This window comes from Maylandia zebra, linkage group LG23 (assembly GCF_041146795.1).
Source record: "Maylandia zebra isolate NMK-2024a linkage group LG23, Mzebra_GT3a, whole genome shotgun sequence".
Taxonomy (NCBI): Eukaryota; Metazoa; Chordata; class Actinopteri; order Cichliformes; family Cichlidae; genus Maylandia; species Maylandia zebra.
In genome coordinates, this window is record NC_135188.1 from 46730150 (window position 1) to 46753331 (window position 23182).

The 23182-nt window shown below is 41.3% G+C and overlaps 3 protein-coding genes across 8 annotated transcripts in view; 1 reads left to right on the forward strand and 2 right to left on the reverse strand.

Moving 5' to 3' along the window:
* LOC101467378 (neuronal membrane glycoprotein M6-b) overlaps positions 1 to 9462 on the forward strand; it is a 49575-nt gene extending 40113 nt beyond the window's left edge. For both annotated transcript variants that reach the window (XM_024798780.2, XM_004575201.5), the window contains exons 3-7: positions 2442 to 2601; positions 3132 to 3300; positions 5277 to 5350; positions 5442 to 5507; positions 6154 to 9462. In XM_024798780.2, the coding sequence (XP_024654548.1) occupies positions 2442 to 2601; positions 3132 to 3300; positions 5277 to 5350; positions 5442 to 5507; positions 6154 to 6306 (622 nt within the window). In that variant the 3' untranslated portion in view covers positions 6307 to 9462. The remainder of the gene's footprint in view (positions 1 to 2441; positions 2602 to 3131; positions 3301 to 5276; positions 5351 to 5441; positions 5508 to 6153) is intronic.
* A 1379-nt stretch (positions 9463 to 10841) lies between these two features.
* LOC101466890 (ras-related protein Rab-9A) lies at positions 10842 to 17408 on the reverse strand. 2 transcript variants are annotated; one of them, XM_004575200.6, is made up of 3 exons: positions 16316 to 17408; positions 14198 to 14235; positions 10842 to 12427 (listed from the first exon to the last, which is right to left on the reverse strand). In XM_004575200.6, the coding sequence occupies exon 3, from the start codon at positions 12346 to 12348 to the stop codon at positions 11737 to 11739; it is 612 nt and encodes a 203-aa protein (XP_004575257.1). In that variant the 5' UTR covers positions 12349 to 12427; positions 14198 to 14235; positions 16316 to 17408; the 3' UTR covers positions 10842 to 11736. The 2 variants fall into 2 exon arrangements, with proteins under 2 accessions (XP_004575257.1, XP_004575256.1); XM_004575199.6 differs by lacking the exon at positions 14198 to 14235 and having other exon boundaries at positions 16316 to 16639.
* An 87-nt stretch (positions 17409 to 17495) lies between these two features.
* Positions 17496 to 23182, reverse strand: part of tceanc (transcription elongation factor A N-terminal and central domain containing) — a 43555-nt gene continuing 37868 nt past the window's right edge. For 3 of the 4 annotated variants that reach the window (XM_076880272.1, XM_076880273.1, XM_076880275.1), the window contains one exon: positions 17496 to 22174. In XM_076880272.1, the coding sequence (XP_076736387.1) occupies positions 21198 to 22169 (972 nt within the window). In that variant the 5' untranslated portion in view covers positions 22170 to 22174 and the 3' untranslated portion in view covers positions 17496 to 21197. Of the gene's footprint in view, positions 22175 to 22330; positions 22417 to 23182 lie in introns of those variants that run through there. The other variant, XM_004575197.4, reaches the window with a different exon arrangement.

Here is a 23182-nt window from a genome sequence, read left to right on the forward strand (position 1 = left end):
TTTGGATTTGTAAACCAGGTTAAGGTTAAGCAAAGAAAGAAGAAGGAAAAGTTAATTCCATAAATATTTGCTACAGGTTGCTCGCAGCCACGAGGTGAAATTGGTCACAAAGAGATGCAAAACCCAAGAACCTCCTCGTGATTACCTTTAGCTGTGATCACCCAGAGTTTATGTTGAACATGACCCGTCTGCAAACACTTGCCAACTAATTCACTGAGTGATCATGAAACTGTAAAGCCCATGACGCAAAGCAAAAAGGCAAAAAGTGGCATCTACACTAAGCCAACCTCAGGCATGTTTTTATTCACACCTTGTCAGGTGTAGATAATAGACATTTATGCCTTGGAAACACCCAGAGAATCTTGCACTGCCACTGTAAGTTGAGTTGAGTAGGGGTTGCAGAGGGCCATAACAGCCACCGTCTTTCATGCAAACTACATGCATTTGCAGTAATCTGTAGCAACAAGGGTTTTTTTTGGTGCAGCACACTCTTTGTGATGGATTTCTCCCAATTACAGCCTCCGATAATCAAACACCAGCTAATCAGAGAATGCAAACCTTTCCCCAGCAACCAGTGGTTGTATTTTGTCCAATATGGCGAACAACTCTCATCAATGTGCCCCACAAAAGAAACCTCTAACAAATCCCCCTAGTATTTTGGTTTAAACATGTTAAAAAAATAATCCGAAATATAACAAAAGCTCTCATAAACCATAAGTTAGTGGATAGAACTGTCTTTGATTACCTTTCACTATAGTCTACATATCATCATAAAGTTCAAACTCTAGTCAGAGAAAACAGATTTCAGTACGATGGTTATCAACATGGTCTGTTAAGCCTTCCTTTCTGCTTCCTGTTCTCTACTTGTACACATAATAGAATAGAATAGAATTCAACTTTATTGTCATTGCACATGCACAGGTACAGGGCAACGAAATGCAGTTTGCATCCATCCAGAAGTGCTTTAGTGATATAGATATATTACAATATATATTAGCAATAATATAGATATGTGAGTATATTACAGAAATGGGTCTATTATGGTATGTTATAATGTACACGGTATGATGTTGTGAATATTCTATAACTATAAGTATGTACAGGCTGTAGTGAGTACAAGCTACGTACAGGATATGAACAGGATATAAATATGAAAAACTATACAGAATATGAAATAAATAACTTTACAGAATCTGAGATATACAGCTACACAGAAATGGGAACTATGCAAGTTGTAAACAGTTGTAGGGTTAAAAATTATCGAATGTACAGAATGATTATTTACACAGAGCTATACAGTAGTGCAGTTAAGATAAGTGAGATATAATTCCTACAGAGGCTATAAGAGGGGTGTTTCATGTGTCATCTGACTCTTCGTGCTGACAAAGTCATCCCTATGAGTTCTGTCTAGTCCACTCAGAGATGTCGTCAGATTATGATGATAAAGTGGTGATTAAAATTTATAAGGAACATAAAAAAGAAAGAAAGACAAATTCATATTTCGATCTTTATCTTTTTTGTTTATCTCTTTTAACGCTGCTGTTTCCTTCTTACGTGATGGCTGCACGTTAGAGCTGTGAAACTTTAAATATAAACATTAAACATTACTGTCCCGTAGTCTAACAAAAGAAAAGTTATTATTAAGTTGCCTGAATAGGTGTTTTTGAAAATAAATACCCTAATCCGTTTTTTAATCTAATATTCTAGCTTCAGTTCCAGCAGTGGAGAAAAGACTTAGCAAGAGATTAGAACCAAGTATTAAAACATATATATATTGTCTGCTTCACCAGCTGCATTCAAATGCCAGTGACACTGTGCTGCCGTTCTGCTGCTGTAACATTACACTTCAGCTTCATTCTGAAGCTGCACATATCCTACAGTAGAGTATTTATATTATACTTAAAACATGTTGTGGATAGTAGAATCAGCGAAACTGTGCGATCTGAATCTATTTTAAACTGAAACTCAGAACATAACCTGAGTTATTACAATGATTTAGTCAGGAAAAAGACAGACTGATAGAAAATTCTTTAAGCACAACAAAGCTTCCTGACCAATTAATCCAGCTCTGTATCACATCCCTTTGTCCCAAAAGTCTACATTTTAAGTAAAATTTAAATTATGTATCACAAATGTCTAACCTTAACCAACTTTAGCCACAAAAACTGCATCTAACATTAGCTAAGATGAACCACCATGAGCTAATGGTACTATTATCTAAGGTTACCCAACGATAGTCAATATAATACAATATAATCTTGATCTTTATCTCTTTAAAAAAAGGTAAAAGTAGTTAAATGAAACATAAAATAAAAAGGGTTTTAGCTTACACGAGCTAACATTAAACAGCATAAAACATTAGCTTAGGGTTTCATTGGTGCAGGTTCGTATAACCTTGATGTTTAAAGCTAATTCCTTGCTTTGCCTCTGTTTTTGTTCAGGATTCAGATTTTTCAGTACATCATCTATGGCATTGGCTCCTTCTTCTTTGTGTACGCCATCGTCCTGTTGGCTGAGGGCTTTTACACCACCAGCGCCATCAAGAAGGAGCTGCAGAGTGACTTCAAGACCACCGTCTGTGGACGCTGCATCACCGCCTTCGTATGTGAACACACAAATACACACACGCACACATAAGCAGCTGCAAATCATCACACCCACTGACCCAGTTAGACTTCAAATTAAAGCCTCCAAATGAGACTTAATGACTTTGATGTGTATTTTAAAATGTTCCTGCTTAAAGTAGTTTAGTGGCTTAAAACAACAAACAGAAAACGGTCCTTCAGTATGCTTTACATGCCTGAATAAGGGTCATCAAGTATTTCAGAGACCCAGTCACACGCATTTACACGTTTATGAGCACGTGCGCATGACGAAGACAGATATAAACAAATACTTGCACATACACAAATGCTTAAAATCCCACTCGAGCCTTCAGGGTAACTCTGGCACTGTTTGTCCTTTCTACCCTGATTACTCTAATTGCTGCAGATGTCGGCTAACATTAGCGTAAACCCTGATTTGCCTCTGATTTGTGTCCGTATAAACAATCTCAGCCTTTAAAAAATATTCTTTTCTTTTTTATAAAATCACAATTTTTCTCTTTATTTCCACTTGTCTCCTCTCCTCAGTTCATGTTCCTGACCTACATCCTCTTCCTGGCCTTCCTTGCCATCTTCGGCTTCACGGCGATCCCGGTTTTCCTCTTCTTTAACATGTGGAATACCTGTGCTACCATGAAATCTCCCTATGCTAACATCACTTCTCCTGACTCCATCTGTGTGGATGTCAGGCAGTACGGTCAGTAACTTAGAAATGACGTGAACTGTATTAGTTAAGTTTATGTCTGATGCATTCTTTCGGTGATTGAATGAACCGTACATGTGTGGCATACGTAGATTTTATAAGTGAAATTGGCTGACATTAGCCCATTTGAGCTAGGTTGGCTAGCTAGGTATAGGCTAGCTCATAATTCTCTGAACTTTTATGAGATATTTTGTATCTTTCTGTACTAATATCATAGTTTTCCCTATAAAGGATAAACATTAGTATTGAGAGGCTAAAAAATCTTACATAAATTAGCACTGGAACAATAATAAATGTTCAGATACTGACGATGAGAAATCTGTCAATTTAGTTGTTTTTGAAACATGCAGCCTGTCAAAATAAATTAATCACTTAGCACCAATAAATCTTTGAAAGCCTGGTTTTTATTCTAATAGTCATTGCTGTAAGGCTTTGCAGTTCCCTAGCATTGTTTCTTACCTCCTTCTCCAGTCAACAAGGCCAGTCTGCCCTTTATATTTTTCCTGTAGCTCTTGTTCTGCCCACCTTATGTTATCACAGCTGACACATTTTCATCACAGTTTGTGCAGGAGTAGTACCTGCCAGACAGGTGGGCCTCCATTACTTGGTTATAAACAGTTTGCAAATAATATGTACAGATGATGTGTCGTTTGTAACTCAACAACCATTCCTTGTTGCTCCAAACTCATGTTAGCTCATATGCAGGGCTACATGCAGCCTGAAGGAGAGCTTGTTTATTCAAATGTGCTATATGTAAATTAGGAATAACAAAGCTAAACTGCCTCCTCCTAAACCTATTAGGCTTATTTTATTCTTTTTTCGAATCACATGTAAAACCACATACTGACAATGTATACACAGTGGTTCTTCCTGAGGCAAATGGCCGACCTCACAATGAAAAATATACATATATACACTGTATCTGTTTACTATGTACAGTATAGTATGTATGGAAACATCCAAGAAGATATGCAACACTTGGAAATCATAGGTTATGAAAATCTGTACAAAATATTTTAAAGTGCTGTATAAAATGTAATAGAATTGTGGCATTGCTGCACCAGACCAAAGATTTAGATGATGAAACCTGCTTTCATGCTAATCAGTTCACTTTAAAACCATCTTCAAAAGATGTCTTAAAAAATAATAAATCTGTCATGGTACCGGTCTTTAAAGTTCAGGAGAAATTCCCCTGATCAAGAAATATTCTGGCTAACTTTAAAAAGTCTGCAGCAAAATAGGAAAAACATCCAGGTGCCTCTCTCATTTCCACACAGGCGTTACCTGCAGGCAGAAAACTCTGGAACAATTTTTCAGGCTTTCCCCTCCTTATAAACGTCACCTATTCATCTCCAACCACTTTAAATGTCATTGTCTATGCACGAAGAGGTCAAACGAATACATTTAGATTATTGAGAGCGTGACTGGATCTCTATGAAAATCCACCTCAAAGCAGTGTTACAGCACAGCAACACTCCCCTGTGATTGCGTGTGTGGTCATCAGTCTGATGGCCCAACGTACAGTACGTGACCCACATTTGAAAGACAGCTGGCTCGCTTACAAAGTAGGATGAGGATCACATATGGCTGCGGTGCTGCACTAGCACGGCGTGTGAAATATTAACCCCAATTACTCAGTCGTCAAATTATTGTCAGCAGTTTTGGAGCTCCAGCTGATGAGTGATTGAGGAAAGGTTTTAGAAGCTAAAACAAGCAACTGCACACAGTTTGTTTTTTACAGATAGCAGCCTATAGCAGCAATCCCCTAAAGTGATTCTACAGTAAAAAGAAAGAAAGAAAGAAAGGAAAAAGGGATTCACAATGACCCACATTTTTCCAGCAGCAGCCCTGTTTCCTTTAATCTTTATCTGCGCCTAATGCATAATGCCTTCAATCATATCACACAGTCTCTGGGGAGGAAAAAGCTTCTTGTCTCAGTCCTGTGACGTTTCATCTCTCTGATCCCGCAGGTGTTATTCCCTATAATGCCACGCCAGGAAAAGCTTGCGGAGCCACGCTGGGAGAGATTTGTAACACCAGTGAGGTGAGAGGATGCTGACCTCCTTTGTTTTTTTCCTTATTCCCTCGCTCTCCTTTCCTCCCTTCACTAACCTAGCTTCTCTTTCTCCCCGCAGTTCTACTTGTCCTACCACCTCTACATCGTTGCGTTAGCCGGCGCCGGAGCCACCGTCATCGCACTGGTAAGCTCCTCATGATCCCACCGATGCGGTAGTGTGCCGCTCAAAATATGCATGTTGCTATGGCATGATTATCTGTTTCCACGGCAACCTCTCCGCCTCTCACATATGTCCTTCTATGGGTTTCTGCAGCCCGCCTCTGTGCATGCGCTCACCAAGGGTCAGTGTTTTACTCTGCTGCGGAGGTGGGCTTTTTTGTTTTGAGTCCAGGGAGATGGAGATGCTCAAAAAAAGCATTAAGCAGTACTCCAGATGTTGGCACAGGGTCAGCTGGAAGCTCTGTGTACTTTGATGTGTTACAAAAGGTGGAAAGACATGCTAGAAAAAAGTCACTGAGGAAAACTGGCTTGTACAGTAATGTTGCTCTGGAACATTTTCATTGTTCTCAGGTTGGTTTCTATTAATATATTTGGATGTTTTCTACATTTAGACATCGCTAAACTTCAGTGGGCACAAATCAGTAGTGTGGGATGAGACACTTGGGGATTTGACACACAGATGTAAAACAGGGTGTAACAGGACATACCAAAAACATGCACGCAGAGGTTTTTGAGCACATTTTGAATGCATGTAATAATAGAAGTAGTAGTAGTAGTATGGAGTTAGTTCCTGTGCTTGAACATGAAGAAAAAATCTTGTATCTCTTCAGATCCACTACCTGATGATTTTGGGGGCCAACTGGGCCTATCTGAAGAGCGCCGCCTCCACGCACGATTACCAGGACATCAAGACCAAGGATGACCAGGATCTGGAGGCTGAGGCACGCTCCAAGGAGGGCCAGAACTCGTCCTCCTACTCATAAGGACAAGAGAGCCCAACACCACCATCCGTCTTCTCTCCACACCACAACCCCCCATCCCCTTGCAACAACTAACACCCACCCTTTCCCTCCGTTAAAACAAACCACCTCGGTCATGTTTGATAGTCCCAAAACCTCCTGATTCTCCATCCTCTTCCCTTCCGCAGTGTTCATTAAGGGTTGTGGGCACGTCCTCACACCTGAGGGGAAGAGAATAGAAAGTCAGGAGAAGTGGCAGGCCCAGACGGAGGCGGATGCTTTCAGAATGGGAGAGCTCGCCCGCGGGGTCGAGCTCAGGTACAGTACATCAGTTCAGAAGCGTCTCTTCCCTCGTGCTTTTGGGCGGCGACTCGTGAACGTGGCCCGGCTGTGATGGCCTCGCGCCCTGAGCCAACACAGCCTCTCGACACACAGCTCCTAACAGCCTAAAAAAGATAAACATTGTTCACTGCCTGCATCGACCATAAAAAGCCAGGCAGTGATCAACTTCCTCTGTTTTTTTGGTGTTTTATATGCATATATATATGAATATGAATATATTGTGCGAATGTGTACGAATGTTGTTGTTTTTTTTAATACTCTCTGAAAAGTATGCCAGATACTATTATGATCTTTTTTCTTCTTTATGTTTTTGCGCTCATAGGTTTTTCTCCTTTACTTTTCTTTCCATCTTTAACTTCTTTTGCTAATGCTCGTTGTTGCACTATTAAATAAAGAAAAAAAAGGGACAATGAAAATCCCTTAAAAAACATGAACCACTCCAATCCCTTCTCTCATAGAAATACCTAAAATTATGTCAAATCATGTGGTATCTCAAGGATTATTATGCATTTACATGATAAGAGTTTATTTACTCATTAAGGCACTCACAGTTTATTTAAGACCGGAGAGGTAGCAACCTTTGAAGCAAGGAAAAGCTTCAAGGAATACGCTCATTTGCTTTCAGGTCAAGGATTAGAGGAAATGATTAAAAGCTGTCTGTATGATTTGTAAAAAGCTTCATCATAGCGCTACGGTTAGCATAAAGACTGGAAACACAAAGACTGGTATTGTGTCTGATTTAAGATGTTTCACTTCAGTGTAGTACACAGTGTACATAATCATGTAGTGTATGAATTTTGATTTGTTTCAGCAAGTCATGCACCTACAGAAACAACAGTTGTAGCGTTGGATCAATTGTTGCGCTAGCTAATGTATTTTGTGAACATTCCTTTTTGTTGAGACGCCGACCAAATATTAACCTAATTCACTCTACAATGAAGATGATTAAGTAATACAAAATGCAAAAATCAATCCAAAAACAAACACAAAAACACTAATGCAAGCAGCTGAAGAAAGATATCTGCTGCTGTTAGCTAGCTAGCTACCTAGCATTGGTAGGGCCTGCTGGCTGAAACATTGTTTGTAAAGCCCTCCTTTTCCAGTTCATAGCTAAAAATTGTTTGATGGGTCCTCCGTTACCACTTTTGGGCTAATAATTAATTGAAGGGCCTTGTTTTTCCAGTTCTTGGCTAATGTTTGCTGGTTCCTCTTTTTCTGTTATTTTTCCGCTACAAGATGGTGGTCATTATTAAAAGTGAGAAGTTCAGCCTTACACACTTCCTGTAGCCATACTTTTTAGTATTAATGCATTTATGCATTCAAAACAGCAAGTGCAAGTAAAGAAGTACATCATTTTAGTACTTTCTTACGCATTTTAGTGCTTGATGTTTATTTACTGACAAAGGTGGTATGGATCTACTCATCTAGCTCTTGGCAAGAAAACATATTAGCATACTTCTGAATATGAAACTGATCTTTTGAAGACCAAAATGGGGTTTTGCTACACTCACCACCAGCCGCAGCAGAAATCAAAGATAAATCTGTCCGGGTCTTAAAAAACAGACACACACCTCAGGTATTAAACCAAGTCTGATTTTCCACCAGTTGTGTACTTTTCCTAAAACATCACCATTTAAACTCTTCTCCAGACTGCAGTCCTGTGTGAATTATACAGTAAAAACTTCTTCTTTCACTTCCTTCTTTTGAGAAAGTTCACCTGTAAATAGCCGAATGACCCTAAAAACATGAAATAGCTCCGTTCCCAAACCAATGAGAACACAATCAGTCATTTGCCATGCAATTTTTTTCCACCAATATATGTAAATGTACCCTTTGAGATATGTGTTTAGCACTCAGATACTAGTTCTGCATTTGATATAATAATTGTAATGTAACATCTTAAATGATATGTCGTGAGAGGGATAAAGTGCAGTCACATGATATGATGGATTGAGGTGCTTGTGACGTATACATTTTAAAATGTGACAAAAAAAATATAGTGGAAATTGATTTTTATTAATGTTTTACCAGTTTTAGGCAGCTGAGTTCTTCTTGTAAATTAGTACTAATTATTTTATGGAACATGTCTGTGCTTATTTTTGTTCGACGGCCAACCAAGTGAGTGACTCGAGACATGAGGGGGAGTCACTCTTTTCTTCATTTCTCCTATTTTATTTCCTTTTTTTTATACGTCATGCCTCTCAAATGAGCCACAGAGACTGTTTTTGGATGTTTACACTGAATAAAACAAGTCAGGAATTTTCAGACATTAATTTTATAACCAGATATTGTTTAATAATCATGAACTATATTCTATATCAGTCATTACTGGTTAGTTCACCCTCAAAAAACACTGAAGAAAACAATTTTTTGAACTTTGATGAGATGAAGCATGTCAGTATTGTCCATGTGTGCAGCTGTCTATTCTGTAAAAAAAAGGACTATATTGCCATGTGTGTTATGTTTGATAAATATACGTGCTTTGCCGCCAGGTCGATGTAAAGGCAAACTTCAATTTCCTATAAGACGATGCGTGTCAGGGTGTTGTTGTTTCCTTGTTATTTGCATGAAGGAGACATGACTGTGTCTTTGCAGTTTTTCAGGTGATGTGTAGTCAATTGTAATGACAACTATGGTAGGCGGTGTTTGCCCCCTTCCTTCCTCCCCTTCCACCCACTCTTTTCTAAAGAAAACTCCATTGTACTTTGATGGCATTGTAGTCCCTGTAGGTGTTTCATTATGGTTTTATTTTTTAAGTTGGAAATAGTTCTATGACTCCTATATAGTGATGATTTTTGTAACCTTCTCTAGTAAAACCGATATTTTTTATTATCGTGACACCGTTGCCTCCCGCCTCTTCCTTGTGATTTTTATGGACACTTATTTAAAAAATTAAAGTGAAAGTATAGATAAGAGACTTCTCTTAAGGCTCCAACTGGTGATTTGAATCAAAAATGTATAAAAAAAAAAAAAGAAAAACACAGCAGAATAGCGCTTGGAGTGCATTTTTGTACAGTAATGGGAACAAAATGCAAAGCTTCAGCTTAAATATCAAACATTTCTCTAAATAAAAAGCAATGTTGAAGGGAAAAGGGTACACATGAGCATATTCTCTTAATGTCGTTATGCTGTTTTGTTATTTTTAAAGAGTGATCTGGATTGATTTGGGATTTAATCATTTTTACTGATCATTTAAACTTTCCAAGTTCATCTTGGTATTTTTTGTGTTATCGTGATGGCAAACAAATGGCATTGAACACTTAATACTTCCTCTTTGGATCGTGCCTTGGCATAGAAATTAATCTTCTGTTCACTGACTGTTCCAATGGATAAATAATCAGATCATCTCAAAATTTTAAGTCAGTAACCTGAAATTTTGACTTGGCTGCCTGTTAAATAAATACATTTTATCTATTTATTTATTTTTCAAGTGGCATGAAGAAGCTTCAATAGTGATCTAACTAAACATTTTAGCGCAAATTAAAACAATCATTTGCATTGTAGCCTTTTTGATCTAAAATAGTAGATAAACACAAGCGTTAATAATTACATTAATTAAGACTCTGTGCCAAATAGCATTAGTAACACCTGTTTGTCTATTATTCTAGCAATGCATACATCAAATTAAAACGTTAGATTAGTTGAATCTTTGAAGTCGTTTCCAGAGTATAAAAATCCTACATGACTCATGAGCTTGGCAGCTTTGCCAGCAGGACAAAAAGAACAAGTCATTTCTGAAATCACAGGTAATTCCAGCTGAGATAATTGTATGCTGCTGCCACCGTCTGTGTCACGGGGAGAGAAAAGTAGATGTTTCTTTCTCAGAATGCCAAAGGAAATTAGCAGATATGATCATTTTTTTTCAGGCAAGCATGTGGTTCTAAATATTTGAGCTGTGAAACTACTGAACACCTACAGTTCCAGACTATAAAGAAACTGAAAGACGCCACACAAACTCAGTCTGCCCACACGGGTGTTTTCACTCATGTTCTAACAAAATTGCTGCAAAACATTTTTTATTATTTAATGGATATTATTTAGAGTCCAAGGAGAGCTCTCCTAACATTCAGCCTAATTTCTAACACATCTGAGGTCTAATGCTAACATACAGGAAGAATAGTGTGACGCTGGAACGATCTCACCATTTTCTGACACAGGGGCACCACCTCGTGGATTAAAATGGTACTGCAACACAAGTGAACCGTACAGATACCAGGTGTTTCTCCAGTTTTGGGTTCTGTTTTATTATCAGTTTAAAAAACACAAACTCCTTTAACCATAATTACAGTAATTTAAGCATTACAATAGCTGATGAATAAATACTAATAAACACAAAACATTAACTCCAGCTAGCAACATTTTGAAAATATCTGGTTTGGCATTATGACGCTGCCAAAATAGAAAATAATATCATTTAGTTTACATCCATTTATGTGTTTATATAGATGAAAAAGAAGGTGTGTCGTGTGTTTCTAAGACAAAAACATTACTAGCTTTAAATTTAGGTTGTTTTCTGAGAGGTATGCATCTAACTCGCAGGTCTGTTTAAGGATAATTAGTATTAAACTGCTGTAAAAGCCATTTTGTAGCTTAGGTTTTACTCCTTCATATTGAGCACAGCGTCTGCTTCGGTGTGCAAAAACAATTGTAAAGGACTTTCTGTGGCTTCCAGACGCAGCTCCATCAGTGACATAAAAACCATCAGCGAGTCTGAAACACCAACTGTGGTGGAAATCCTGTGTTTAGTGGTTTAGAGGTGACACAATTTAGCTTGTTTTCTTTGTTTTTTTTAATAAATTGAAAACCCCATTTGAGTTATTCACAATTTATAAATCGAAACATCCAAATGAGAAATGTTAATGATTCAATTTGTTTCTGTGAGAGACTGAATGTAACCGACATCATAACGTGTAGAAATCATGAATAACTGCACAAAACTGCTGATTTGCATCAAGACTCCAGCCGAGGACGTCACAGGCTGCGTTGTGGAGGAGCTGCTGAGCCACCGCCAGTTCCCATTTTCTGCAGAAAACACACTCCCTGTGTGCCCTCTGCAGGAGTATCACATGATCTCCTGCTCGCTCACTTCCTGTCACACACTGAAGGCTGAGCTCAGCAGCAGCTGTTCTGAGCCTGACTCTTCCTCTGCAAGTCCACCGTGTTGGTGTCAGTGCTGATGAGGTGACCATCTCTGTCATCTGTCATCTGAATGCGACGCACTGCCTCCTCAAAGGCCGACGCTACATTCGTAGCGTCCCTGGCGCTCGTCTCAAAGTACGGGTGTCCGCCGTTTTCGCGACACCACTTTCGAGCGTCCTCCCCAGACACCTGACGCTCAGGGATATCCAGTTTGTTTCCCAGCACCACAAAGGGGAAGCTGTCGGGGTCCTTTATGTCAGCATAGTAAGTAAACTCCTTCTTCCAGTTCGCCAGGTTTTGGAAACTCTGTCCGTCGTCCAGGCTGAAGGTGAGCAGGCAGCAGTCGGAGCCGCGGTAGAACGGCGTGCGGAGGCTGCGGAAACGCTCCTGACCCGCCGTGTCCCAGATCTGCAGGGTGACACGGCGCCCGTCCACCTCCAGCTCTTTGTTCAGGAACTCCACGCCTATGGTGTGGAAGAGGTGCGAGTCGAACTTGTTGGTGACGTATCGGTTCATGAGTGACGATTTGCCCACGCCACCGTCCCCCAGAAGGATCACCTTTAAGAGAGCGGATTTGGACATCATGAAGCCTGGTGCTTTGGACTGACTACTCTGAGCAAGGAGACCGCACGGGACGGCCGAACGATGAAGGAAGCAGTTTGACCTGCAGAGGAAAAAAGTCACGATCAACTCAAAGAATCGTTTTAAATATGGAAATGTTCAAACAAAAGAAAATAAAAACAGATCTATTTATTTTACTTAAGTTCCAAATGTTCATGGTAATATGATGAATGAAGGTGGTCATACCAAATATTCACCCTCAAGCTGGTTGGAATTGCACATGCTCTGTTTGTGCCTCATCTACTGTAATCGCATGTATGTTTGCATCAATTCAGTAAAACGCCCCATTTTCCTAGAGAAACTTTCACAGCACTGCACAATGATATAAAAACGAGACAAACAGACGAATTCGTTCGGCTCTGCACTGCAGTATTAGTACTCTACCAGTATATATGTGCAAAAGTGGGGTACACAATGTAGCTCCAACAGCAGGCGGAGGCAAAATACCTTCATTTAAGGTCATAAGTACAAAAGTATGTTATTGAATGCGCTTCAGAAACATTGTGTTCAAGAAGCCATTCAGCTAAACAGTAAATAAAGGTAAGAATTATGAGGAAGCATGAGAATGAGGAAGGATGAGGCTACCTGCAGGGTGTGGTTGTTTGCTCCACAACACGCTGCAAGGTTCAAAACACTTCCAGTTAGTGACCTTGTGCTAAACAATACTCCCAGTGACATTAATTCCCATTTTTAGCTGCACAATTTATGTTTAAACAGGAACTATTGAAATGATTTCATATTGTTATTCTTGGATTCTACTAAAGTAGCTTTGCATGATTTCAGCGTTCAGAATAATCCTCATTTATCTGATATAGGGGCTTGGAGCAGCCTCTCAGTTCATCTTCTGTGTCCTCTTGTTCTGATTGGCTGCCCATCATAGATTCGAGTTTTGTGAAATTTAGATGTAAAAGAAGTCATATGTGAAAAATGCTAACAGGCACTGCACGTTTACAGTTTTCTAATCAAGAGTTCTTTAAATAATCGAGGAAATAAACTTGCAGTTCAATTATTAAAGAACAAAAGGTGAATCTCACACAAAAAAAACTTGGGTTACTCATAAATTACTAAAGAGAAAGCCGAACCCTGGGGTGTGCATTGCTGTTGGATTCAACACTATCAATCCTGCAAATAAGAGAATATCGTCGATAAATCGATGCACATATGAGCTGGAAACAGCAGCTGAACCAAAGGAGAAGGAAAATTTGTCACATTTGCTTTCTTTGTTTTTCTGTATGAGCATCTTCCACACATTGACACGTTGCTTTACAAATACTTTGAGATCAGATGAACTGTGGGTTGCACGGTCACAACAAAGGAAGGTCCAAATCCATCCTCTGTGGCCTTTCTGTGTGGGTTCTCTCTCAGCACTGTGGCTTCCTCCCACAGTCCCAAAACAATCACGTTAGACTAACTGGTGACTCTAAACTGGCTGTAGCTGTGGATATGATCATGACAGTGGTTTGATCTGTGACAGACTGACAACCTGCCTGCGTATCACAGCTGGAGCAGACTCCTACCACAACCCTGAATTGGAGAAGTGGAAGAAAATGGATCATTAAAACTTCTCCAAGTTCTTTTGTGGCCTTCAAGTATTATTTGCATGATTTCCAACTTGGACCACGTGAACATCTGATTCAAGTCAGTAGACTAGCTAATCCTATTAAACCACCACAGCCCCCTCATTACTCTATGCAACAAATACACTTGCTACTATACCATGTGCACAATGTTGTGCATGAAATGACCCCTGCTAAACATCACATGGACACCGATCACAGGACTGCTGAGTCATTCACAAGAGAGTTTTCCTCACCGTTACTTCTGCACATCGATCACTTCAGCATCAGCTGCCTGTAAGACAGACAGAGAGTCGCAGATCGTGAAGTGGCCAAGGGTTTAACCCACGAAGGCTCAGCGGCAAAGACAAAAAGCAGCCTAATGAGGATTTAAGTGCAAATGTAATCCTGTCCCACACACTGGCATACTTTTCATGCACCTTCAGGATAACAGTCTTCAGGATCATCTCTGAGGCAAACGTGGGCACTCTAACGGCTTTGTTACACGAACACCATCACCTCATCTATCACAGCCACGGTGAGACTGCACCGCCGCATTACTCACACAGGTACCAATCCTTATGTTCTACGTTTGATGTCATGCATGCAGTGGGTTTCAGTGGCTGAAACACTCCTTCAGCGTAATACAGTCTGTCCTCAAATCCTTTTTACAATGCTACCATTTTGTTTGATTATTCTAAAAGTACACTAATTATCATTTGTAGTTTTCTGCAGGATTTTGATCCTTTGACTGTCAAGAGAACAAATATGGTAGTTCAACCACTGCAGAGACGACAGAGACACAGAAAAGGCGGCATGAACACAACAGGGGACACAGCAGAGGAGGAAGGAGCAAAGAGAAACATTTAAGATTTCATAAAGCACACGTGAGACACATAAAGTGGAAAAAGTGGGTGGTTTTGACTGGTTTAACGCTCAGTTTCACTTCACTACAAAGTCTATTATGACTTCTGCCTTCTCCACACACGGGGGTGAAGTAAAGGAACCAAAACAGCCCATGCTGCTGTTCCACATGTCCATGATGCTGCTTCCAGGTGACGGTGCTTGCTAACGGCTCTAAATAACCATGACTGTGACTTTAAGTTATTGCTCAGACACGTTTCTGAGCATTGTTATATAATATGTCCTACATGTAAAAATCACGTGCTGTCTGCAACAGTTTAGGGGAAGAACGGACTAAACCCACCGCTCCATAGGAAAGTTTGAGTTGCAGAGTCACCAGCGCTGAAAAATAGGCTGAAGGACCAAAGTGGGGCAAATAATGTCTTTGCAATTAAAACTTTAAGCACAGAGCTGCTCAAAGAACCTGTGACAGTTCTAAAAGCAGCAATGCAGCAGAAAAAAGAAACGGGAAAGAACCCCCACACACACACACACAGTCACTCACTCAAGAGTCATGTGCTTCATTCAGCAGGATACAATTTGAAGAGAGGGCTGCTATGCGTCTGTGTGTGTCTGTGTGTGTGCGCGTCTTTATTTTTCCTCCATGAAAATGTGCGTTTCCTCCCAATGTTGCACTTCTGAGCCTTCAAAATAAAACAACCTTGTATCCTGCATCTTCAAATCAAAGCAGCATCCATTATGCTCAGTCAGCAGGGTAATCATCAGCCGTGAGTCACGGCAGCACAGGCCGTTCAGGTGACACACCTCAGCTGAGGGAGAGCTAATAATTGACAGTATTATATCCGTAAACAACACGAAGAGCTGAAACAGCTGCAGCCACATGTGATACCAGTTAAGCCCTCTCAGACAGCTGGCTGTGTGTAGGCTGTAAACGTCGCCGTGAGAGGCACAGGAAGCGTTTGCACTATAAGTTACTACATTATAATGACAGCACAGAGTCAGCATTCTGGGGCTTTCCAGCTGGCAAACACGCACTAGATCCATTTTCGGACACGCAGGAAACCTCGAGTAACGCTTATGTTTTTCATAGTTTCTTTATTATTATTATTATTATTATTATTATTATTATTATTATTATGAATAATGTTGTCATTTGTACCACTTGCTGACAAAACAGCATTAAACAGTTAAAGGAAACACCTCGATGAAACAGCCATACACTCTAAGTTTGCTTTCAAATTAGGTGTTCATCACTGCAGAATCGGCGCACATGACGTATGAAAATGTTATTATTGTTACGCGTATTTAGTCGACGTCAAAATCTGGAGACAAATCCTTTTAAAGAGAAGTCTGAGCTTGTCCGATAATGGAAGCCTCTCGTAAAACTGTTGCTGTCCGATAATGGGCGCGCTGGTAGTTGCACATTCCCGACTTTCCTAATCCAATTAAACCCACAGAAAGTTGGTATTTTCGCGGTTGAAATTGAACTTTTCGCCTTTCGGTAACCGTACCTGTCGATGTGCCAATCGGTGCTGGATTCTAGCGGTTAAATTCCTCCCGTTTTCCCCGATGGGCCGCTGCTGATAGCCGGTGACATGGCGCTGAGGTGTCCCTGCCGCTGCTCTCTGGCCCCGCAGCTGCGGATGACGCTCATATGACCCGGCAGGGGCTGTCACGCCTCCCGTCACCAGGCGCGTTCCTGGATCAAACCGACGCATCCACAGTCTAGTGTGAGTTTCTCACTGTGAAGAAATGAAAGTGAAATATACAGTTGGCAATGTGTGTGTGTGTGTGTGTGTGTGTGTGTGTGTGTGTGTGTGTGTGTGTGTGTGTGTGTGTGTGTGTGTGTGTGTGTAGGTTTGAAATAGACACTGCGATCCTCCAAAGTGTTCCAGAATAAGCCAGAAAATGACAGAAAGTATAACAAAATCAAAGATTTCACAGTTTTATTGAATTATATTAAGATTTTTGTCTTGTTTTTGTTTCGTTAAATACACGTTTACTACTTCAGGCCTCTACAAACCACCACTATGACATGTTTGTATTAAGAGGTTTTAAGCAGATATGAATCGTTTGAAGGGATCATAATCCACAAACTGCAACACCGTCCCTCCTGCACTACAACAACAAGTGCAAATATTAAACATTTATGCACCTCTGTAGGTTTATTCGTCTGCAGAAGTAAAGAGCTCAGACTAATGTTTTGCAAATATGTACGAGAAGGAAAGGAGGTACAGCTGTGGTAAGAAGCTTACATACACTCTTCATGAGTCACATGGCCATTCTGGGCTTTTAATTATTCGTGGGGCTGTTGAATGATTGTACTACACACATGTTTGATGAGTTTAGAAAACTAAAACTGGGTGCAAAAGTTCAAATTTATTTTGGATTTTCTCTAAGCCACACAGGGTCAAAAGTATAAACACACACACTCATATTTGGTTGTTGCTTTGCCAGTTGTACTTCAACCAGATGCTTTTCATAGCCATTAACAATCTTTGGGTATAATTCTGTATATTTTATTAATGATTCTTCCCAGAGGAGTGGAGTTCATTTAAATTGGTTGGTTTCTTTGCACAGCACTGGCTTTTAGAATAGAATAGAATAGAATAGAATAGAATAGAATTCAACTTTATTGTCATTGCACATGCACAGGTACAGGGCAACGAAATGCAGTTTGCATCCATCCAGAAGTGCTTTAGTGATATAGATATATTACAATATATATTAGCAATAATATAGATATGTGAGTATATTACAGAAATGGGTCTATTATGGTATGTTATAATGTACACGGTATGAAGTATGTTGTGAATATTCTATAACTATAAGTATGTACAGGCTGTAGTGAGTACAAGCTATGTACAGGATATGAACAGGATATAAATATGAAAAACTATACAGAATATGAAATAAATAACTTTACAGAATCTGGGATATACAGCTATACAGAAATGGGAACTATGCAAGTTGTAAACAGTTGTAGGATTAAAGATTATCGAATGTACAGAATGATTATTTACACAGAGCTATACATTAGTGCAGTTAAGATAAGTGAGGGTGTAGATAGTTTCTACAGAGGCTATATAAAGTGCTAGTGGTTGTGAGTGGTGGTTCAGTCCATGTTATTATTGTGTTTGAGGGTACAGTTGTCCATTGTGGGTGTGTGTGTGTTCAGTCCATGTGTTTAACGTGGGTCAGATGTCAGGAGGCAGAGTTCAGGAGTCTGACAGCTGTGGGGAAGAAGCTGTTCCGGTACCTGGTGGTCTTAGTCCGGAGGCTCCTGTGGCGCCTCCCAGAGGGCAGGAGGGTGAAGAGTCCATGTGATGGGTGACTGGGGTCTTTGATGATTTTCCCAGCCCTTTTCAGACACCGCTTCCTGTAGATGTCTTTTATGGTAGGAAGTGGTGCTCCGGCGATGCGCTGGGCAGTTTTCACGACCCTCTGCAACGCCTTCCGGTCCGAGGCAGAGCAGTTCCCGTACCAGACTGTTATACAGTTGGTCAGGATGCTCTCGATGGTGCAGCGATAGAAGTTCACCAGGATGTCTGAGGACAGGTGGTTCTTCCTCAGAGTCCTCAAGAAGAAGAGGCGCTGATGAGCCTTCTTGACCAGCTTGGAGCAGTTGGTCGTCCAGGTGAGATCCTCGGAGATGTGGACTCCCAGGAACTTGAAGCTGCTCACACGCTCCACAGCCGTCCCCTTAATGTGGATGGGTGGATGTGGGTCAGCATTCCTCCTGTAGTCCACGATGAGCTCCTTGGTCTTCTCGGTGTCATAGTCCACACATTTTTAGGACTGAGGTCAGGACTTTGAGAATACCTAAGATTAATGTTAGCCTGCTCTATCAATTTCAAAGCGAAATTTGATAAACTTGATGTGTGTTTGGGATTATTGTCCTGCTGAAACACCCGACTGTGTCCAAGTTCCAATTTGAGGTTTACTTGAAGAATTTGGAGGTAATAATCCTCCTTCTTCATTATTGCATCCACCTTGTGCTGTATACAGAACCACTGGCAGCAAATCAGCCCAAGAACATGATGCTACCACCACCAAAACATACATCATCGGCTTGTCCATGTGAGCAACTGTTAAATTTCATTTGACCTTAACAGTGTCAACTTTGGACCAGGGGATAGAACTCACTTTACCTTGGACAGTGACACTGGTGTTCCAGGATTTTCCAGTCCATTTCAGGCTTGAGCCTTGGTGGTTCCTGGGCTGTTCTGGAATATCCTAACCAATTTCATCCTAACAAATCTGACATTCTGGTTCTTTTTCCAATGGTGACACATCTGTACAATTGTTTGAACTGACAATTATGGAATCTGCAGTTGCTTAGAAATGGCTCCAAGAGACCTTCCCAACTTGCGTATCCATCCATTCTCTTCCTTCCTTCCTTTTAACCAATTCAGGGAACCAGGAGGGCTGAAACCTATCCCAGTTACCATAGGATAGAGGCGGGGTACACCCTGGACAGGTTGCCAGTCTGTCGCAGGGCTAACACAGAGAGACAGACAACCATTCACACTCACATTCACACTTACGTGCAATTTAGACTCATCAGCTAACCTAACCCCACTAACTGGACTGTGGGAGGAAGCCGGAGTAACCAGAGAGAATCCAAGCAGACTTGGGGAGAACATGCAAACTCTACACAGAAAAATGGTTGATTCAAACCCAAGACCTTCTTGCTACAAGACAGCAGTCCTAACTATCTCGCCAACAGCTGCCACTCCAACTTATGTAAATCTACAAGTCTCTTCAGTGAGTTCCTTGAATTTTCCAGTTGTTCTGAGTATTCTGAGTCAGTCCAATGAGTGCTGTCAAACAAATCCTTTTTATGCTGCAAAGATAAACTCCCTGCTGCACCCAATCATAATCCCTAATGAGGAGCTAATAGGCCTTAGCTTTGTTAAGACGTTGTAGAACCTGCAGCACATGACTGTTCTTTAGAGTAATTAAAAATGGATTCCATACAATCGTTCCACCCTTAAAACAAAACAGCTCAAAGAAACCATTAAAAGCCCAAAACTAGCATCACAGCCATGCCCTTGATGAGCAGATGTAAACTCCTCACCACAGCTGTATGTGGCTGCAGAGCATCAATCTGACAGGCCACGCCACTAAAATGCTCCTTATCTACTAAAAAGATAAGGAGCACGTGAGAGGAGATGGATTACAGACAAATGCACCAGTGTTGAGACACCAAACACTTACTGGAAAGATATGGTTTGTTTGTTTTTTCATATTTGGCCATTTTACCTTCGGCCATCCTGGAATGAGTCTGCTGCAAAGATCAGAAAAGCTGCAGTGGGCCAGGACGTGACATAAATAATGACGCAGGAAGAACAGCTGAGGATAAAAATAAGTGATTTTCTCTGTAATATCTTCACACACACATAAAGACTGCTTCATGTGACATCACAGTGACGTGTATGTGAGTCATTGTGCCACGCTGGCTGGAGCACCACGGGATATCCGCCCCTCCGGCTGCTGGGGAGGGCAGATTACTGGCTCACATGCTCAGAGTACTTCGGGGGTCACATGTCTCATCTGCTGGATTCAGTTTGCCACAAATGATACTGTAGAGCAGAGGCATGTTTTAAAGAATTCCCCGCCAGTGGTCAAGGCATAAATGGATCTTTAGATCAGTAATGTAAGAGAGAGCGGCCAGTAAAAGCAGTTAAATGAGCTACTGTAAGTAGAAATAAAACGAAGGGCTATTACAGAGAGTAGAGACACAGGAAATGATTCAGCGGGAAGAAGATGACGACAGCTGCTTCTTGAAAACCCATGGTTTCAGTCGGAGACTGCAATGACTTGGCATTTCAGCCAGTAAAGATACAGTTTATGCTTTCAGCTGTGAGTTTGAGTGGTCACTTCATGAAAGACAAAGCACAAATCCTGTGGGAAAAATCTGGTTTAAACCACAAGTTTCCACTCTGCATCCCATGTGACCAATCCTCCTGTTTCAGAGCTGAGTTTATGACACTCAAATCATGTAACTGGTCACAGGAAAGCCTTTATAATACCAAATGATGTACTAGGGGTGCAATTTTACAGCGGGCAGAACAGCTGAAACAACCAATCAACTAAATGGCTGGTGATTCATCTGCAACAATGGCAGTTTAAGTCAATGTATTATGTAAATGTGTAAAGAAAAGCCTTCAAAATGTATTATTTCAAAACTAGCAACACTGAGTATCTGAGCTAGGAATCTAAGAAGGTCATGTTCCAGATTTCTGAACATTTTTAACTCCATAGACGTCAAAAATAAGAAAGTAAATCATTAATGAAAGTTCTACACAGCATGACTGTTAAAAATCTGTTATTTTCATTATCAGTTAGCCTGCTCTTAGCTGCTGAGTCATGTATGTTATCCATGTGGATTCAGAGGCAGACCCAGCTGCTGTGGTACCACTGCTGGCCACACCGGCTGCAGGTCACAAAGGTCATTGCATCCTCGTCTGGGCCGCCCTGCCTCACCCACGCAGGCAAGAACAGAACCCCTCTGGACACCTGCGTCACCCTACAGTCGGACCCCCCGCATCTTTTGCAGCGAATCTTCTCCGTCCGCGTCCCCTCTATCCCTTGAGGAAGCTGCCTCTCACTCACGCCCTGGGAGGAGTACTCCTCCCTCAGCTGCCGCAGCTCTGCGCTGGCCATATCCTCCGCAGACATGCGGGCGAAGGCCTCGGGGGACAGGGAGCCGCTCAGGAGGCCCTGATGCAGGTGGCCGCTTTTGGGATTCCTCAAGTTGGCCACCTTGCTCCTCACACAGGCTTTATATTTGACCTGGTTGTGTTTATGAAGTTCGTGGACGTGCCGCTCGATGTCTCGCGCCAACTCAGCAGCCTTGTGCTGATCGGGGGCAGAGGGGCAGAGGGCAGCAAGGAGGAGCTGCACGCATTTGGTCCTCACGTTATCTGGAGATGAAGCAGAAGTATGAGCTTTGGGTCCAGGTTTAGCCTGCATAGATGACTGTTCTCCTGCAGCATTCCCCTCTCCACCATCACATGTTTGGGCAACAACCGCACCACCCACGGCCTCTTTTGGTAAAGAAACACCGGCAGGGAGCTCAGGATCCTCACTCTCCTCTGTGCACTTCACCCCTTGCCTGTCCTTCGTGTACTGTCTCTTCCACTTGGACAGCAAGCTCTTGACTGTCTTCTTCACGCTGTCATCATTGCAGGTTCTCAGGAGCCTGTAGAGCACTTTGACGATGTCCGTTGTTTCCAGCTGTTCCGCTGTGACGTGAGACTTCTGGAGGTCACCAAGGAGGGTCATGATGTTCCCATAGCTTCTGTCTGCACTGAATTTCTCTATCTGAAGAGCACAGCGGAGCATCTCCTTTGGATCCATCGTGGCTGCAAAGACACAAAAGCAAAGATGAAACAATGAATGTTTTTTTCTTAATGTGGTGATGTTTGCCCCTCACTGCAAAATGAAGCAGTGCTCTCCTGAAAGCACAGCAGTATGTACCACTTAGAAACACATTAAAATAGACTTTTGCACGTGTTTACCTGAGTTCCTTCATGGTTTGCAGTTTCTTCCTGCTAACAGTGAACCTAGCAAACGTCTACACGGGAGCAGCCATGTTGAATGTGTCTTCACGGGAGAAAAATGCCAGCATTCACCTCTAGATGGAGCTGTAGCCTCACAAAGAGAGCGTAGTGCAGGTAGTTTCCCATCAGTTTCTTAAAATGGAACTATATGTATATGTATGTATGCAATCTTTTTTCCCTAAAAACAGGGATTGATGCAATATTATAAATGAAACCTCTTTGCAATGAAAGTGACCCTGAATCCCCGAATCATCCTTTGAGTACACTGTGGCCTGTTTAATCTGAAAGTATCCCAGCAGAGCCTTCCAGCTGTGCTGTCAGTCTGTGATTTATCTAAAATGTACTGTGGGATTAGTGCTTTATGTGAGGATTTAGGCGTGTGCTTTTGGATTTTGCAGGTTACTCCCATGGCCAAACTTCTGTCTATTTTAACGCCTCTTTCCTGTTTTTCCCACAATAACAAATGTGGATGAACCTGCGCTAAACCACACGAGGAGCTGAGGGTGTTGTCCAGACAAAGTGTTCGATTTCAAATGTGTGTTGCATTAATGGCTATTATTATAGCCTTGTGTTCCTTCTTTTCAGCCCCTGAGATCGAGATGAAAGATATTTGGTTCGGCGTGCAGAAACGTGTAATCCTCGCATCCAAGCAGCCAAATGACCTGCAGACAGGAATTTAGTGGAACACATCTCGTGACAAGATGAGGCAAGTCTTTCAGCTGTGCTGCAATTACATGTTGTGATGGAAGAAGATGATTGAGTGTTTAGGATAATTCATGGTTGTGGAGCTAAGACCAGAAACGTTCCAGC